Raw genomic sequence first — 20246 nt, 5'->3', positions numbered from 1 at the left:
AAATCGTTTATGAATTTTTTATTTATTTTCTGTGGTTGTTCTCAATGAAATTGTAATAGAAAATTTCTTGATTATTGTTTTTAAATTATAATATAAATTAAATTGTTTATGGTATTGACAAACGAAAAAGGAATGTATTTAATTTTTTTTTAATAATTGTTCGTTGTTCGCTAGCTTGTTTTTTATAGCAGAAGGTGGCAAACCAGCGAGTGGCCACCTGAAATCGCTGAAAGAGCGAAGTGACCGTTGCCCATAGACATACACAATTGCATATGCGTTGCCCACCTTTAATCGACGGAGGAGAGGATGCACAGAAAGTAAATATTTTCCCTTTCCATGCATCCTCTCATCCGGAAAGTCCACTTCCACTTCCCATCCTTTCCTTATAAGAAAAAGGGTGGGAAGGAAAAGAGGCTATACTATGACAACTGTACATTAAGTACAACATTAATCTTTATACAAAATTAATTCGATACTTCATAGGCGTCAGTCATCTTGAATAGACACACTATTCTTTTATGTTAGAATAAGAGCATGTTTTTAGTGTTCATTTTTTATGACATCCCGTAGCCTAAACGCCTAGTGTCATTCAATTCGTATTCTTGCAAAGTGTCCAAAGGTCCAAAGGTCCAATCGGATGTATAGCTTTTTAAATAGTTATTACAAAACTCGAATAGAATGCGCCTGTTTTCCGACAACTGGCATGAACGTGGTATACATATTTAATATCTTGTCAGTATAATATTAAGGTTCATTTTGCTTTGATGTAGTTTATTTTAAAGACGAGAATGCAATTGGATTTAGAAATACACGACGAAAGAAAATATCAATGCTGACTGCGGTTTTAGGAAGCTGCGTTGTTCAAAGTTTTAGTTGACTTTATACAATTCTCTTTTAAGATTTATTAAAACAGCTGTCGCCCGCGATTTCATCCCCTCGGGATAAAAAAAAATAAGTAACCTTTAAGTAAGTTTTTCCAGTTTATGTTCTACATCTATGCCAAACTTCATAAAGATCCATTGAGCCGTTCCGGAGATACCTTCAAATAAACATCCATCCATCCAACCATTCGCATTTATAATATTAGTAAAATCTATTAAGAAAGTATTCACTAACTTGATTAATTAAAAACCATTGAACGATTCAAAATGCTTACTTCACGCCTTCTATGAAGTCTTAGTATTGAACCGTTCAAGATGAGCATTCGTGTCTTAAGTGCTGTTTTTGATTTACCATAAATTCAAAACTAGCAAGGTCCGCTTGAAATATCAAAAACTACGAATATTATTATTAAATTAACTATCAGTCGCCCGTGACTTCGTCTGCGCATAATAAAGTAGCCTATAATATGCCCGCGTACATCAGCTTTTAAAGTCCTGTCAAAATCGGTCCGTTCCGGAGATTACTCGAAACAAACGCGGCCTTACGTACAGACATCATCATCAGCTCACTATACGACCCCACCGAGGGGCTCGGAGGCTACCCTAAATCAAGGGTGACAAGGTCAACCACGCTGGCCCACTGTGGGTTGACTTCAAAATATCTTTGAATTTCTTCTCAGATATGTGCAGGTTGCATCACGATGTTTTCCTTCACCGTAAGAACGTCAGATAAATGTATATATGTAAATCGGAAATTGAAAAACACATGTACATGGCGGGATTCGAACCCAGGACCTACAGATTGCAAGTCAAGTGCTTGACCGCTGAGCCACCGATGTTCTACGTACGTTACATACAGACAAGAAATTTAAAAATTTATTTTTCTTTATAAGCATATCAAATTCGATTTGTATGAAACATTTTTTTTATATTACATACATTAATTCCAATTCTATAAATATGTATAGAGAGCGAGTTATATCTGTTGTAGTCTAGACAATGAAATAACGTTGTTAAACTCCTAAACTCGGAGTTTGTTCGATGCAAGAAATAGTGTAGAGATGTAAGTTAAAAATACTTTACGAGTCTTAATATTTAAAATGTAGTCAGTTTAAGTTCAACGTCTCGTTTGGATGCGTGTGTTCACGTATTGATTTCATTTTTGATTTTAGTGTCGTGTTAATATTAAGGTAAAGTTTTTTTTAATTTAAATATATTCTGTTTGTACATTTAATTTGATGTTTGAATTGCCTTACTAATTTTAGTGCAATTTAATCTAAAATATCTAACGAATAAAGTCCTATGAATTGTTAGTTATTTAACCCAAGGATTCTTTTTTGAAGAAAAGCTAAAAAAAACATCTAAATGTCATGTGTTTAATAAAACTAAGTTAAAAATTATTTTATCGTGATCGTATATTTTTATAAAGTTGTATGTAACATATACTAAAAATGAATTAATCCTAATTAAAATTTTACTATTTGCTATAAAAACATGTATGATATTACTGGTTGTTGCCCGCGACTCCGTCCGCGCGGAGTTAAAAAAAGAACTTAATAAGTAGCCTATGTGTTCTACCAGACTATGTTCTACGTGTATGCCAAATTTTAACAATATCCGTTCAGCCGTTCCGGAGATACCTTCAAACAAACATCCACCCATCTAAACATTCGCATTTATAATGCCCTCCCCACTTTTCTAATACAAAAAAGGAAAAAAATAAAATTTATAAAAGCTTGTAGGCTAGAGGTTAATTTTAAATAAAAATAAGCAAAGGTTCCCATATTGTTGGCATGTATCTCAAATTATTATTTGCTTATAAAATTTAAAACATCTATTTTTTGTTTCAGCCGACCCCACCGAAACGTCGTCGCGTGCGCTCGATGTGAAATAAATCAAGCAACACCGAACGATTTATCATTGAACATTAAAAAAGTGTCCGAAAATAAACATGGCGCTAAAATTCACTGCGTCCGTAACTAAAATAGATTTAAAATAGTATAGGGGATGTTAGATTTCCGTTCAAAATGTGATGTAAAAATAGCCAGGATATCCCTATGCTAGTGAAGGAAAACGTTAGTTAAACTATGGCTGACTATAAGAGTAGATTGAGAGTAACGAGTAGGTGTGTGCAACCTCTTTTCTTATTACTACGGACTAAGCTGAGTTATTTAGTGTTATTAACAGTGTTTGGAGTTACTAGTGGTTTTGTTGAACAGAAGTTTGCTATGGAGCCCCAAGATCAGGTAATATTTAAATTTATAGCTATATTAATCTTATTAACTATAGACTAGACGATTGAAAGCCAATGACAAGTCTTCACATATAAAGATACTAGCGGACCCGACAGACGTCCTGTCTACACGTCATTAATTCGAATATTATTTAAAATTTGACACTGCGATGGTAGCGCCGTCTGTCGGATCCAATGTAAAACATTCCAAAATCAACAACTACTAATAAATTAAAAATTAATCAAAAAACATTGTCCAGCGGACAAAATTGTGAATCTAAACCATTCCCAGATCAACTTGAACACACCCAAAAAATTTCATCAAAATCGGTCCAGTCGTTTGAGAGAAGTTCAGTGACATACACACGCACAGAAGAATTATATATATGAAGATAATATATATGATGAACAAACAAACAAGTATCGCAACTATTAAACTATAGCAATAGAAAACAATGTAGTTAAAAACTAAATTATAGTAGTAACATTAATGTTAATAGTAACAGTTCACGTATACATTTGAAAAAGTCCAGTAGGCACCTTCGTGCTGGATACACTCGTTGTGAATGGATCGAAATCATATTTGTTGCAGATTTTATTAAAATATCCAATTGCACGCACAATAAAACTGTTTTGTCTATAATTAGAAGACGCTTTGGGTAACAGCAAAGGTGGTATGGAACGAATTGATTTACACAGGACGTTTATATATATTTTAGACAATAATTCAGGGCAATCTATTTCATTATTAATTTTTTTTTTGTAAGAAAATATAATCAGCTATCTCAGATCGAATTAAAATAAATTATAAGTTTAATTGCTGGTTTCTGAGATCAAAAACTAAATAAAATATATCTTTGTTTTTGACAAAACTGAGATCTTATGTTTTAAACAGATATTTAGTCTTAGAAACCCATAATACCTTGGTAATTATAAGTGCTAGAAAACTAACAAAAACGCCATCTAGTTGAGATTTGATAAAACACATTTTTATGAATATAGGATGTTCAATTATTACATAAACTAATAAATTGTGATTGTATAATATGTTAAGTTTAAAATATAAATTAAACTTTATTATTTTTTTAGTTAAAAAACTTTTTATTACACTAAGAAGTCAACGTATTTGGATGTAATTTATTGAAATGACTATATAAATAAAAAATAATGGCTTTATTGTAACAGCCGAGTAATGCTTTGCCTCAGGCGGATTGTTATTTGTGGTATTCTCTTTTAGCTTTACATTTACGTAACATAAGTTTTATTACTAAACATTGTAATAAGACTTGTAATTTTGACGACGACAAAACAAAGATTTGTGTTATTTATTTACATTTGTAATATGTTTATTATGTAATTTATGTTGTCTTATTACCTTCGTAACTTAAGGAATTGGTGTAGATTTCTATTAATAAATCTAAATTAAGCACATCCTGTAGTGTATTTGTCTTTGGTAGTTAGTTTAAATATTAAATATAATGTTATGTTTAAACTTAACTTATATTTTGAAAGTTTAATAAAAAAATAGTTTTATGAGTACAGTATACACAATATAGTTTAGTCGCCGTTGATTTGATTTCTTTTTTAAAATAATCTAAAACTTATTGAAATTAGTTGCAGTATTTTCAACTAATCAAATTATGTTTGTAAATGTTTAAAGAGATTCAAATACTATAGAGCGGACATAACTATAATTCTGTAAATTTAATTTTTATAAAAACTATTAGGTAGAAAATCCAACACCGGAGTATTGGCGCAACACTAGCATTATTAAAATGTCAACGTTTATGTCCCCTCACTAATCATTCTGACACTTGACTTGGTAACGAAAGCGCGACATTCGCGCAAAACGATTCTAACTAATAATGTCTAAAAGTGCACAATCAGAAGTGCTTTGTTCCACAGTCAAAGTAGACAACCGAAATTGTACCGGTGGTACAATTATCTGTGAGTTTTGGTTCGTAATGTTCTGTCTATATTATGTGTTGGTTTAATGTATTTGATGTCTATAGACAGCGGTAGTTGGTTCCCGAGTGATATTGCCGTGTCGTGTGGAGAACAAAGTGGGCCAGCTGCAGTGGACTAAAGATGACTTTGGTCTTGGTTTACATCGAGATCTAAGTGGTTATGATCGTTATAAAATGATCGGAAGCGATGAAGAAGGTTAGTATCTGCTTTTATTTTTAACTAACTAACCATTGTAAATTTATATAAAAACGGATAAAACACTCACTTATGTTCGTCCGGTGTCGGCACCGACTAGTTTCTTCAGGGTGAGTGGAACTGGTATTATATCGCGCCTGCGCTCTTAGGTCGTGCCTCGAGATGTTAGTGTTTTAGCCGATTTTGTATAAGTTTGTGATGTCTCAAGAAAGTTTGAATAAACTAACCGTTGTTTTCTGAGACCAAAAACTTTGACAAAACAGATAGTACTAGTTTTAAACATGGTAAGGATTTGATTAAAACATTTTTGTCTGTCCACAGGCGATTATTCCTTGGATATAAGAGAAGTGACATTGGAAGATGATGCTAAATATCAATGTCAAGTCAGCTCTGGACTAAGAGGTATGTTTTTGGTTCGTCAATTTATGGCTTTAATAGACAGTTTCATTTTTTTATTAAAAAAAAATTGTTCTATTTTTGAACATGATGTATATGCGTTGCTTGTAACGAAAATCTAATTTTAAATTTTTTTGTGTGTCTGTCTCGAATATTTGAAACGGCTGGGCTGATTTTGGCGGGACTTATAAAATGTAGCGTGTTTGGGCATATTATATTTTTTTTTTGGCGACTGATATTTTTTTATATAGACTTAATATAACTTATGTCATAATAACATAAGTCTTATCTTAAACAAGTTAAAATATTATTCAACACCTTTTATATCATATATATTATATTTTTAAAACTATTAAAATGTTCTAAAATTTCAAGAAAACACCCAAAGTTAATAATTTTTTGTGCTTAAATTAATACCTGTTACTTAGGTAGCTAATACAAAATAATTGCTGGGATATCTTCATATTTGTACCCACAGTGTCAGATCATATGGTGGAGGGTATCAAATTATAAGAAAAGTTACAAAAGTTAATGTAACTTTCAAACAAAAACAAATGGATTTTTTTATTATTTCTCCCCGTGTAGTTATCGAACTGGCTTTACACCATTATAGTTATATCATTGCATTTTGGGACACGCTGTATAGAAAAAGTGATTTTTTTATTGTTTTTTTCTTATGCATTATTCCACGGTTAACGGGACATGAGATAATTTAATTTAACAAAATACATTTATTTCGATATGAAGTAAAATAAATATGTTGCACCTTTATGTGCATTTAAATATATGAATATAACTTCAGACTATAGAATAATAAACATATAGAGTGGTAATATGAATAAAAATAACATAGATTGTAGCACATCTCTTCTTTATGGTAATCTACAACGCTATAAATGTATTACTATACGTGGTTGTTAAAAACATAACTATCTCTTTCTTTTCAAAGAGCAAGAAAGTGATGGTAATGTAGTTTCTGATGTGTAAAAGAGACAGTAATAGTAGAGTGGATGAAATTTAACAGTGGTAGGGCCCAATTTAACATCGCACGAATTGTCCCAGCTCGCCCGGTGAAATACCACGACCATACAGAAGACAGGCGTCAAGTGGAAGCAATTCCGCGTTTCGTTTGATGAGTGTGCGTCTCTGAGGCCTAATTTAGTCCTCTTTCCCTTCCCATCCTTTTCTTTATAAGGAAAGGGAGGGAAGTGGAAGTGGACTTTCCGGATGAGAGGATGCATGGAAAGGGAAGATATTTTCTTTCTGTGCATCCTCTCCTCCGTCGATTAAAGATAGGCAACGCATATGAAATTGCGTATGTCTATGGGCAACGGTCACTTCGCTATTTCAGCGTTTATAGGTGGCCGCTCGCTCGTTTGCCACCTTTATGATATAAAAAAAATGCGCTTAACAACTGCGCCATCGATGCTCCGCCTGTGAGTTCGTGAATGCAGAATTAAATCCAAAAAAATCATATTAACACATATCCATCCATCTAAACTTTCGTATTTATAATATTAGACAAAATGTAGATAGTAAAAGTATAATAGAGTCTCAGATTATTTACAATTAATCATTGTTAAAGCTAAATTGATTAATTTCATGAAAGTTTCTTTGTATTTCATCAAATTGGATCGTAATATAAAACGTTAAATTGATGAGAAATAAGTAAACTTTATTGTAAACGATTTCTAAAGGAATCTACGAGAACTATAGAATTTCATCTTAATTAGAACGTCTGTGGCTCAGGGATTAAATCCTTGACTTGTCTACAGGTCCTGGATTCGAATCCCAGTATGTCCCAATGTGTTTTACAATATCCGACGTTAGTACGGTGAAGGAAAACATCGTGATGCTTTCTGCACATAACTGAGAAGAAATTCAAAGATATGTGTGAAGTCAACCCGCACTGGGCCAGCGTGGTTTACTATGGCCTAGTCACCCTTAACTTAGGGTAGGTTCCCTTAGTGGGGACGTATACCCTACGACTTATTCCTTGTACAAGTAGACTAATTTATACAATTTAGTTGAGTAATGTTTGCTATTTTTAATTCCCGTACTAAAAAAGTAGCAGGCTTAGTAGTAAATATGACAAATTTTGTGTTATTTAAGTTACGTATTCGTTTGTTACAATGTATGTCCAAAACGACAGTATGGATCTCGTTGGGCCGCTAACGAGAGCGAAAGCGTGCCCGTGGTCCCGTCCCGATTCGTTGGAGGAACAGAGAGGTTTAGTGGGTATGCTTCCGCTATGGAGGAGAATCCCATATAACTACCGCCGGGGCGCGGAGTATGCATAAAGGATTCCCCTCTAAAAGAAAAAAAAGTATGGATCTCGTTAAAATTTGAAACAGATGTAGAACATAGTCTGGTAGAACACATAGGTCACTTATCAAGTTTTTTCTTAAATTCCGTGCAGACAGAGTCGCGGTTGACAGCTATTTCTAAATAAGACGCTTAGACAGAGTACAATATTATATAACTTACTTATTTTATTCTTGTCGATACGATTTGGAAAATTTTATTTGTTTTAATAAACTAAAAATCCTTTTGTTCATTTGTTTTATACTGTCATTTATTTCTTTCCTATTCCCTTCAACGTTTCTTTTAGCATTGGCCATATTACTAAGGGAAGTTTCGTTCGCAGCTTAGTAATTTGTTTTTAATATTATTTACCCCCTTTTCTTTCAATTCAAAGGACTACGTTTCTCTTATTTGCATTCACGATAAACCAATCTTATTGAAATTTCTCTTTTGTTTCGCTGATTTTGTTTTTTTCAATTTGGCAAAAAGATTTTCAATTAAATCGACCAGTTTGTTGATTAATGAATAAACATTATTGAATATTTTTGGTTGATTTTTATATAGAGCTTGAATTTTCTTTTGCGTTTTTAAAAATTTTGATAAAAATTTAATGCAAGAGTTTTAAATCATAGTTAAAGGTTTATAGAATTCCGTTTTAGTTCATTTGAGCTGAAATGCGTTGTACTATATCATTATAGATTGCCGGGATTTTACACATTTCTTCATTTATTAAAATCTTACTTTTTAATACTTATATTATAAATGTGAATGTTTGGATGGATGTTTGTTGAAAGTCACCTCCAGAACGGCTGCATAAATCTCGCTGAAATTTGACATAGATGTAGAACATAGCCTGGAAGAACAAATAGGCTACTGAGTTTTTTTTTAATTCCGCGCGGACGGAGTCGCGGACGAAAACTATATTAAAATAAAAATGCGAATGTTTAGAAGGTATCTCTAGAACGGCTGCATGGATCTTGCTGAAATTAGGCAATGATGTAGAATAGTCTGGAATAATGCATTGGCTACTAATTATGTTTTTTTTAATTCTGCGTGGACAGAATCGCAGGCGCCTATTAGTGTATGTTATAAAGGGCTATATCAAATTCTAATTCCGAAGTTTTAAGGACTCTTCTACTCTTTAACAATAGATATCGTTTAATTAGCGTTTTCTTAGTAAATACTTTAGCCGATTCAGCAAAAGATTCCTCCATTCAGATGTTAACGAAAAGGTTTTTGAAATTAATTTACATAAGCCTTTGTGAACAAATGCCAAATCTTTTGATAAATTCACTTTCTATTTGACTGTACCCAGTTTGAATATTCTTATCTTAAATGAAAAGGGTTCTTACGGAACAGCTTTTGTTGTGAAGTGTACTTTAATATTGTAAAATTCAATTTAATTACTTATTATTTAATTTTCAATTGATTTTATTAACAAGCTGTTACCCGCGACTACGTCCGCGCGGAATTTAGAAAAACTCAATTAGTAGTCTGTTTGTTCTTCCAGGCTATGTTCTACTTTTAAGCCAAATTTCAACGAGATCCATGCAGCCGTTCTGGAGATACCTTTGAACATCCATCCATCTAAACATTCGCATTTATAATATTAGTTAGAAGTAATGAAAGTGGACACAAAAGTACACTTCGTAATACTTTGTTTAGACTAATGTTTAGATGGATGGATGTTTGTTAGAAGGTATCTCCTTAACGGCTGCATCTCGCTGAAATTTTGCATAGATGTAAAATATCGTAACAATATTCTTAGCATGTAAAGTAATATACATTTTATGTGGTAATAAAAAAAAATTACAATATAAATTTTCGTCAAGCCAGCTGTAGATTCGAGATCTAGATTTTCAATCTGAAAGTTACAAGAACTTGACAAAAAATTGTGACGAAAACTTTCCTCTCTTTCCCCTGCATTGCAGCGATCGAGGAAAACTTTTCTCTCTAACAATATTTCAATCTCTTTGTTTGGTGTTTTTTTAACTTAATGCAGCAGAATACAATTTAAATGCGACTATCTTATTAGAATAATAGTAGCGAAGCTTAAAATAAATTGAAAGAAACTAATATTACACAATATTAAAATACGTAAACTGATATGGATCCTTGTTCTATGCTTTTTCATATCATAAGGGCAAAAGACCGCGAAAAAAAAGCTTAATAAGTAGCCTATGTGTTCTTCCAGACTATAGTCTACATCTATATCAAATTACAGCGAGATCCATGCAGCCGTTACTGAGATACCTTCAAACAAACATCCATCTAAACCAGTGGTTCCCAAACTTATTTTGTCTACTGCCCACTTTGAGAATAAATATTTTTTTAGCGCCCTTATATTTTCACATATTTAAAAACCACTATAACTTCAAATTAAATTAAATTAATTATTGTGACATAATTATGTATATTAACGGAGAATTCTAAAGGAAACTTTTACTATGACGCGCAACTTGAGACCTGCAGCGCCCACAAGGGGGCGTTATCGCACACTTTGGGAAAGACTGATCTAAGCATTCAGCAATTATAATATTAAAAAGATAAGATGTTTCAATGCATATAAAAATTACTGAATGAGAATCAAAATTTTAAATTTACCTTTATGCATAACACCTTATATCACAATTGCAGAATATAAATTACTCTAGTTTTCTACAAATAGTTTTCAACGGTGCAAACTTTTAGCGCCGTAACGAAAGTTTGTAAGTTAAATAGTGCAAAGTTGTACAACTTTGCCGCAAGCCAGTTACCCATTGTGTTCTGTGTTTGATAAAAAAAAAGTTTCGCTATCATTAACTGTTATCTGTTTATTTGCTTTGTTTAAGAAAAAAACGCAGTTAATTTTAACGTTTGGATGGCCATCTGTTACTTTGACATCTTTCTTTGTTGTTTTGTTTTTTTTTTAAAACCTTTCAATCGCGACTTCATCAGCCCAGAGTTAAAAACGCGGGCCGCGGACGAGAGCGAAAGCGTGCCCGTGGTCCCGTCCCGATGCGTTGGAGGAACAGAGGGGTTTAGTGGGTATGCCTCCGCTATGGAGGAGAATCCCACATAACTACCGCGTCCCCCCCGGGGCGTGGAGTATGCATAAAGCATTCCCCTCTGAAAAAAAAAGAGTTAAAAACGTACCTTATATTATGCCCACATGTTTCAGCTACCTTCCTTATTAAGTCCCATCATGATCTGTCTAATTCATAGGGTTGCTTTGTGATGTTTTCCTTCACCGTAAGCATGTAAAGCGACAATCGAAAAACACATTGGTATATAGCGGGATACGAACCTAGGATAAGCGGATAACAAGTCAAGAGTTAAACCCCTGAGCCACCGATGCTGGTTACTAAGCGAAATAAATGACGATCAAATTATTATGAAGAAAACAAAAGCTATTGCTGTAAACAAATGAGACTAGCATTAACGAGTACAAATGTATATTCAAGTTAAACAAATTAAAACTCTTTTGTAGGGGAACCTGCAATTAGATCTCGATACGCCCGTCTCTCCGTCCTTGTCGCACCTGAGCCACCGAAAATACTACAAGGGAACTTCTTCTCTACTGCCGAAGACAGAACGATCAAATTGGAATGCGTATCCATCGGTGGGAAGCCAGCGGCTGAGGTAAGTCGTTTATATACTTTGGTACCAAAATTTGGAACAATATTCATTTTAAAGTTCGACTGTAAAGTACCTTATTAAATTTCTTTGTTTGATCCATATCAAAGTAGGCTATTATTATTTTCACTGTAATTTCTTCAATAAAGGATTGTTGGTGATTAGATATTTTTCCCCATAGTTGGAAACTACCATTAATGATAAAATACATGGAATTATCCACCATTCCTCACTGGGCCGGAATGGTTGACTAAGTCTTAATCACCCTTGATTTAGGTTAGGCTCCGAGCCCCTCTGTGGGGACGTATGAGCTGATGATGTATACTTCTATCTAATTTTTATAGCGTAGCAGTTTACAATGAAATCATGCAATTATGGTCGCCTATGGACAGTAGCCGCTCGCTCGTATGCCACCTTGTTCTATCACCGTAGTTCTAGTATCAACAATTTCTAGCTTACTCTCATCATCATCCTGCCCTTTTAAATACGAAGGGTTAGCTATGTATGTACTCTTCCATACATCTCTATCAGCAGTTATATCTGAATTCAATCCTTTCTTATGCATATCCTCTTTAACACAATCTTTCCATATTTTAGTTACAAACATTTGAAGAAGAGTTTAAACGAAATTATCTTAGACAACTCAATGAGGAGTTTGCTAAGTAACGTTGCTCTGAATAACGTACTTGTTTGAAGTTATGTTCCTTTGACATGACTTTACGAGTTAACTTACGCCGAAGAAGTTACTTAACATATAGTATTAAGAGTTGTTAATCGGGAAAATAAATTATATCGGTGTCGAGTCATAAAAGATTGCTGAACTATTGACATGTATATCATCGTGGGGATAGTTTGAAAATAGTAATAAACAAAAGTTATATAAAAACGGCTAAACACTTAGGTATATTCATACGGTGGCGGCACCGACTAGTTTTGAGCCCATCGGGGGACCGACATCAGGTTGAGTGGGACTGGTATTTTTTCGCGAACGCGACCCTTCGCTCAATGAGTGAGGGACGTCTCAATATACGTGAGTGTTTAGCCGTTTTTATATAAGTTTATTATAATGTCTCACGAAAGTTTGAATAATATAATAAACAAAAGACTTAAAATCAATAGTTAATTTAAAGATAAACTTGCCTATATTCTCTCTTACCGTGGTTTTGTACATGATGAGAGACATGGATGACGATATGTTTTATACAGAGATTTTTGTGTCAGAAATCCACGGTAAGACAATCTAAGGAAGTATACCAAATTAATATTTTAATCATTAAAACTATTAAGCCTTTGACTCCAGAAGCTCAGAAAATAGACTTAAACATTCCTAAATAATATATTCTGTGGTAAAAAAGCAATCTATCCTTTAAATTTTTAATAATAATTGCCACTAATATTAGTTATCGTTTAACATCGCATGAAATCTCTTATTATATCGCATATACCGTTACAAAGTAAAATTGAATTTTCAACGCCTTTTAAAGTTGAAAAACCCTAGCATTCTCTTAACGGATAATTTTCAAACTTTCTCTTCTTTGAACGTTAAAAAAGTGGTTCTGAATTAAGTACTTGGAAACTCTTGGTGCCTAAATTAGCAAGTACTACTTAATTACAATTGCTCAGAACTTCTTCCTTCTCAAGTTTTCTCAAGATTTATTAATTGCCGGCCCCATTTGTTTTCTCATTGTTACGACTGTTTATTTGACTCTCGCTTTAATATTCTACTTAAAAGAGAATTCCTTTCTATTACCACTTTATCTATAATAATATTATAAATGCGAATATACGGATGTTTGTTTGACGGTATCTCCAAAACGGCTACATATAGGACAAAATCTAGAATAACATATAGGCCACTGATTATGTTTTTTTTATTCCACGCGGATGGATTCGAGGGCAATAGTTTGTTTTTTTTTTATAAACTAGCTTAAACCAAAAATAATAGCAATGCCACGTAAAGTAATAAATTCCAAAAATCTTTTGGAAGTATAATTTTGTGATTCTTGGATATTTGAGGACAAAACTGTCAGAAATCCATGGAACAGACTATAAAAGTTTTATCTTTATTTGATTAACAGTTTTTAAGACAATCATACAAACATCACCATCTCGGATGATTAAAGATTAATCTTTGCCCTCTTTAGACAATTAGGTACAACATCTGACCTTAAAAAAAGAAAACAAAATCTTTTTTCTTTAATTGATTCTATTGGACATTATTAAAATCCTCATTTATCTCCTTATTAAAGGTTTTTCAATACGATTGCATTGGAATAGACTTAATAAGTATCTTGCCCACGGGATAGGATACAATTAAGATTGAAATTGAATATCATGTAGCTATCAACAAACCCATAGAGACTGGTTCTAAATATAATGTCGCGTTCCACAATCCTTTAGAGACTGGATCTTGACTGGTTGCTGTTAATGCAGTATTGGTAATTTGCAACTAAATGTTTGAAATTCACTGTAATTTTAATAACATTTCTGTTGGCGATGATATGATATCTAGTCTAATTGTATTCCTCTTTAGTATATGACAATAGGAGTTCAAGATTTGATGCATGTAATGAATAAATTCTCCTGTATTAATTGTAAAACATACTAGATGTCGCTCCGGACTCCGTCCGCGCAGAATTAGGAACTAACTTAATAAGCCTATGTGTTCTTCCTGATTATGTTCTACATCTGTGCCAAATTTTAGTGAAATCCATTTAGCCGTTATGGAGATACTTTCAAACAAACATCCATCCATCTAAACATTCGCATTTATAATATTAGTAAGATTATCAAAGAGGCTAAAGAAGAAGATACTATTTTGACAGCGGGAACTCATGGAGATTCAAATAACCAACGAGATTCAGAAAAAGACATCACACATTATTTCTTAGAAGAGCCATGACAAAATATGTTAAATATTTTCAACCAAACAAGACTATCGTTTATCGTCTTTGCCTCTTCAATGCACATTCCCTTATCTTTATATCCTTGTTGCTTTTAGGAGGAACTATCTATAGAATGAAATAAATGTTTTTTTTTTGTTTCAGATCACGTGGGTAGACAGTAACGCTGGAGTTATAACCCAAGGTGTTACGAACACGATCGAACCGTTATCAGATGGACATAGATTTACGGCAAGGTTTGTGGCCTATTTGTTAGAAAATTATCTTGTAAAAATATTTTTTAAAATATGTTTTGTTCTTCCTGTTGTTAAGTGTTCTTTAGGCTAATATTGTTTAGTTTAAATAAAACTATAGATATATTTGTCGGTTTGAGTAAAAGATTGAACAACCTGAACCCAAACTAAGATAGAACATGTAGGAAGACGTTGGTGGCTCAGGGGTTAAGCACTTGACTAACAATCTGCAATCCGGGTTTTAATCCCGCCATGTACCAATGTGTTTTTCGATTGTCGATTTACAAGTGTACATTTAACCGACGTTCTTACGGTCAAGGAAAACATCGTGATGCAATCTGCAGATATCTGCCAAGAAATTCCATGATATGTGGGAAGTCCCGCACTGGGCCAGCATGGTTGATGAAGGCCTAGGTAGGGCAGAGACCACAGACCTTCACCTGAAGCAGTCCTTACACCACTCTACATTTACACATCTACGTATACCATGTTGATTGTTGCTGATTACAATTTTAGAATGGAGTTTAAAAAATCCAACTTTTCTGAGTGTTAATATTATTTTTAATAACACAGGTCTATGTTAAAGCTGACCCCGAAACAGGAACATCACAATCAAACGTTCACATGTCAGGCTCAGAACACGGCCGACAGGGCGTACAGGGCCGCCAGTATTCAAATAGAGGTGAGTTCTTTGAAAGAGTTATTCACCAAAGAGGTTTTAATATTTTTTTTTTTCAAACAAAGGTTGCTTTTTCATATGACGATGATTTTGGTTTCGAATTTGCCATAATTTAGGTTTATTTTATGGTTTGTGATGAAATATTCTGCAAAAAATGTATTAACGATCAAAAAGTGTGATTTTTTTCTTTACTTTTTGATTTATGGTCTTCTTTTTTGTTTCGTGGAATACTTTCGTTGATAATAAATATAATCTTACTATCTTAGTGATATTATAATTGTGACTGTTTAGATGGATGGATGGATAGATGGGTTTTTATTTGAAGGTATCTATAGAACGGCTGCACGGATCTTGATGTAATTTGGCATTGATGTAGAACATAGTCTGAAAGAACACATAGGGTACCAATTAAGTTTTTTTTGTATCTGGACGGAGTCGCGTGCGACAGCTAGTTTTTATTACAAGAAATGTTTGTCGTTACTTTCCTTTAACTAACTTACCTATAAAGAAGTTTCAAGTTTAATTTACTTCGATCAGAATTTGTTAGCTTAATAATTAATGTCTTTATTCGTTACATTGGAAAAGTTTGTCCGTAAGTTTGTCTATTGCTTTGGACAAGAACACTTTTATATCTGGAAATTTCATATTAGATTTCTTTAGGTTACAATTAGGGTACGTTTTTTGCAATTCTATGACTAGCGTGCATTTTGCGAGAGGTTTTTTTGGATTCATAACTTTTAATCTCTAATCCGTCTTTAAAAACGGACACCAATAATGTTTAAAATGAAGATTTTGGTCTCAGAAACCCACGGTTAATGACGTAAAGAATAGATGCTCGATTCGAATTATAAGCTATTAAAGGAATCCGTCACTCCTAACCTCGGGTAGGCTCCGAGTGCCTTACTGGAGATGTATATCGAGCTGATGATTAAAGGAATTTAATGATTAATTAAATTGACAAAACAGGCAAAGATGTTGGCCGTTTAATAGAGAATAACTAAAATGGATAACAAATAACAAAACTAAAGCATTTCTTTTTTGAAATCTAACTAGTGTAGATATCTGAATTAAATCAAGAATCATCTAATGCTCACGATTTAAGATGAATTATTATTGAGCATTTAAAATCAGAATATGTCATTTCCACATCTTTGTAAGCAAGCGTTGGATTCCTCGTTACTGTCACGGCGGCGCAGACGGTCTTAAAGCGTCGTTAGCGGTCTGTATATCAGGCAAATTGTTCTATTTTACGTCTCGACGCCTGGCAAAGGTCTTTGTTGGGGAGCCTCGAATCGTTAAGCCTTGTCATACTTCGGGGTTTGCCCGCCCTTCCTTTCTGATTAAATTTGTTGCCATTTCCAAGGCGACGTTCGCTAATTCGAATTAACAATTTAGATGTCTTTGTAACGTCTCGTATTTTAACGTAACCTTTCGTTCTACTGATTTTATGCAAAGTTATGATCTAAGTCGTTTTTGTTCATTGTCATATTATACATAAGAGAATAGGTTATTACAGGAATGAGTTTAAGACAGGAAAGTGTAAGAGATAGAGGAGAGAGAGAGAGAAAGATAAACTGACTCCACTTTCCTTTGAGTGGTAAAAGAAGAATGAAACTGATACCAATAAGATTTGCTTTAAGTTTAATGAATTCATTTATGTTTAACTAACTGTCACCCCTGACTCCGTCTGCGCGGTATTAAAAGAAACTTAATTTGTAGCCTATGTGTTCTTCCGTATTAAGTTCTATATCTGTGTCAAATTTCATCAATGTCTATTGATCCGTTCCGGAGATACCTTCAAATAAACATCCATCCATATAAGCATTCGCATTTATAATATTTAAAAAACTATTTATAATCTTCATCTGTAACTTTCCTAAAATCGTGGTGTTACTATTTATTTATTCTGGTCTCGCATCTTCCCCTCAGTTGGACCCTTTACCTAAAGGTGTCGGTTGGAAGCTTACAAATTCAACGCGTACACAAAAAAAGTGCGGTAACCCAGAATATGTCCGTTACATTATTTATGTGTTTGGAAAGAAGTCGAAACCAAGTTGGTTTTAACAATGAAGGAAAGATGCTAAGTTTCATCTGGTACAGTATTTGTGATGAATTATAATTGTGAAGTTCTTTATTACTTTTGAAAGACTTAGTTTAAAAGATTAATTAACAACTAAGAGGTTATGATGAGTACAGAATGAAAGATTCTGCCAGAGAGGTGGCATATTGGCCATTGCCTTTTTCTATTATATTAAAAAGACATGTAAAAAAAGTAGAAAATCTCATGGGAACAACAAGATGAAGTCGCGAATAGTTATGGAGTGAATTGTTAATGTTATATCGTTTAATTTAAAGGAATAAACGCATTGTGGCTGCCGTGATGCTGTGCCAAAAAAAAAAAATATTGCGTGAACGCACGTGACAAGTAGATATATCGATATAAATTTAACAAGGGTAAAGTATCATAGGAAGAGATGAATAAATTGCGTGTTTACGAAGATTATAAAGAGAAATTAAAACGTCTTCCTCTCACCGATAATGAGTTGTTTTGAAAGGAAGATTGTCGTAAATGGATTCCAAGAACAATCCCTTATTGTTTTTAAATCTGAAATTATATCTAAACCAGCTATGCTCGCGACTTCGTTCTCGTGAAATATTGTCTTAGAGCTGCGCGCGGTATTGCACAGTCCCTGGACATTGCAACATAACTTTTTTTTCTAAAAAAAAAAATAGTAAAATAAACATAGCCTAAGTTACTCCTTATTACATCAGCTACCTGCCAATAAAAGTCCCTTCAAAATTTGTCTAACTATTTCAGAGATTACCCGGAACAAACAGACAGACAAATTTAGTTAAAAACGGTTATTTCAATATAACAATCAGACAGTCCAATTTTATTTATATGTATAGATGTATAGATTTATTTATCAACTCAACCGACTGTCTTAACTTGTATAGCTGTTGCCCGCGGCTTCGTCTGCGCGGAATTACAAAAAGACGTAATTAGTAGCCTTTGTGTTCTTTCAGAGTATGTTCTTTGTTTATTCCAAATTTCACTAAGATCCTTCGAGCAGTTTTGGAGATATCTTCAAACAAACATCTATTTAAAAATACGCATTTATAATATTAGTAAGATATAAAATAATCCTTTGAGAGGTTATTTTAGATTTTGATGAAAATAGAAGCACCGATTTACACTCATAAAATATTACGACAACTCTAAAGGAGTGGGTATAAAATAAATATTCTTATAGCAATGGATACAGTATACTTTTAGATAAATTATTGTCGTTCAAAGAGTCTGCTAAAAGGGAATTACTATTCCGGTCACGGGCAAGAATGCCTTTTAGAGGGCCTTCTTTATTATTTTGGTCCTCAGTTTTTTTTTGTTTTACAGTATCTTTATGTGCATTGTAATTCTTTAAGAATCGAACTTTAAGTTTTCATGATGTTGTATATTGAATTATGTGTAATTGTTTTTGCTTTTGGGATACAGTTGAGGAAATTAAATTCCTATCCATTTCGATGATTTAAATCGACAGAAAAATGACCAAAAGTTGGTTAAAATTTGTTTAATTGTTTTTCAGTTGTTTTGTCATTTTAAAATTCGCTAAAAAACTGAGCTACAGAATTTATTTTATATCTATATATAATATATAAAAGAAAGTCGTGTTAGTTACACTATTTATAACTCAAGAACGGCTTTATCGATATGCCTGAAAATTGGTGAGGAGGTAGCTTAGAGCCAGGAAACGGACATAGGATACTATTTATTCATTTTTTTTTTAATTAATGCCATAAAGAGCTGCTCTTTATTAAGCATACTAATATTAACTTTTTTTATATATCCGCGGCCGGAGTCGCGGGCGACAGCTTGTTACTAATATTATAAATGCGAAAGGATGGATGGATGGATGTTGCTAAGAAGGTATCTCCGGAACAGCTTAATGGATCTTGATGAAATTTAGCACAGATATAGAACATAGTCTGGAAGAACACAAAGGAACATTAAGTTTTTGTTCCGTGCGGACGGTGTCGTGGGCGATAGCTAGTGTTTTATAAAAAAGATTTTGATGTCATTAATTATCCGTTGCGACGGTAGTTATGAGGACAGAAGGGCCTGCTTTGTTTATCATGCCCTTTTCCGTTAGCCATAAAACAAGAACCCTTTTTACGTAGCCAATTATTTTTTACGATCAAATGGTCGATATTGCTTCGGTATCCAGATTGCTATTTGTAATCTCTTAACCGGCATGTGACTATATTTCTGGCTTAATATTAGTATGTTTTCGGTAAGGAATTTAATATTATACTGAAATTTATGTTTTACGATTTATTAACAGGCTAGCTGTTACCCGCGACGCTGTCCGCGCGGTATTAAATAAAATTAGTAGCCTATGTTCTTCCAGACTATGTTCTATATGTATGCCAAATTTCATCGTGATCTGTTCACCGGTTCTGGAGATACCATCAAACAAACATCCATCTAAACATTCACATTTATAATATTAGTAAGATGAATGCAACAATTGCTATTTGAAGATAGAATATTTTAGACGATTCAAAGTCATATAACAGACTGGTTACTACCCTATATCAGTAAATTGGTGTGTCTGTATGTAATGCCGAGAAAGAATTCAATTGTTTTCTATCATAAGAAGAACTAATCAACCTGATGATTTGATTCACCTTATAATATAATTTATTTTTTAATGTCTTTTTTTATATGCAAACTAAAATTGATATATCGAGTCGAGGAAAAATTTTGATAGCGAATTCTTTTCACAACGCCCGCATTGCGTGCATAAATTTTAATTTGCTTAACTTTCATGACAGAAC

At 33.3% G+C, this 20246-nt stretch overlaps 1 protein-coding gene across 1 annotated transcript in view; it reads left to right on the top strand.

Annotated features, from left to right (window-relative positions):
* Nucleotides 1-20246, top strand: part of rst (irregular chiasm C-roughest) — a 62904-nt gene that overhangs the window by 25762 nt on the left and 16896 nt on the right. The window contains exons 2-7 of the mRNA XM_013323135.1: nt 2732-3127; nt 5127-5277; nt 5599-5679; nt 11447-11598; nt 14640-14731; nt 15302-15410. Of these exons, the coding sequence (XP_013178589.1) occupies nt 2969-3127; nt 5127-5277; nt 5599-5679; nt 11447-11598; nt 14640-14731; nt 15302-15410 (744 nt within the window). The 5' untranslated portion in view covers nt 2732-2968. The remainder of the gene's footprint in view (nt 1-2731; nt 3128-5126; nt 5278-5598; nt 5680-11446; nt 11599-14639; nt 14732-15301; nt 15411-20246) is intronic.

This window comes from Papilio xuthus, unplaced genomic scaffold (assembly GCF_000836235.2).
Source record: "Papilio xuthus unplaced genomic scaffold, Pxut_1.1 DF825783.1, whole genome shotgun sequence".
In the NCBI taxonomy this organism is placed as follows: Eukaryota; Metazoa; Arthropoda; class Insecta; order Lepidoptera; family Papilionidae; genus Papilio; species Papilio xuthus.
The sequence above is the reverse complement of the archived record's forward strand: the minus strand, read 5'-3'. Positions and strand labels throughout refer to the sequence as shown.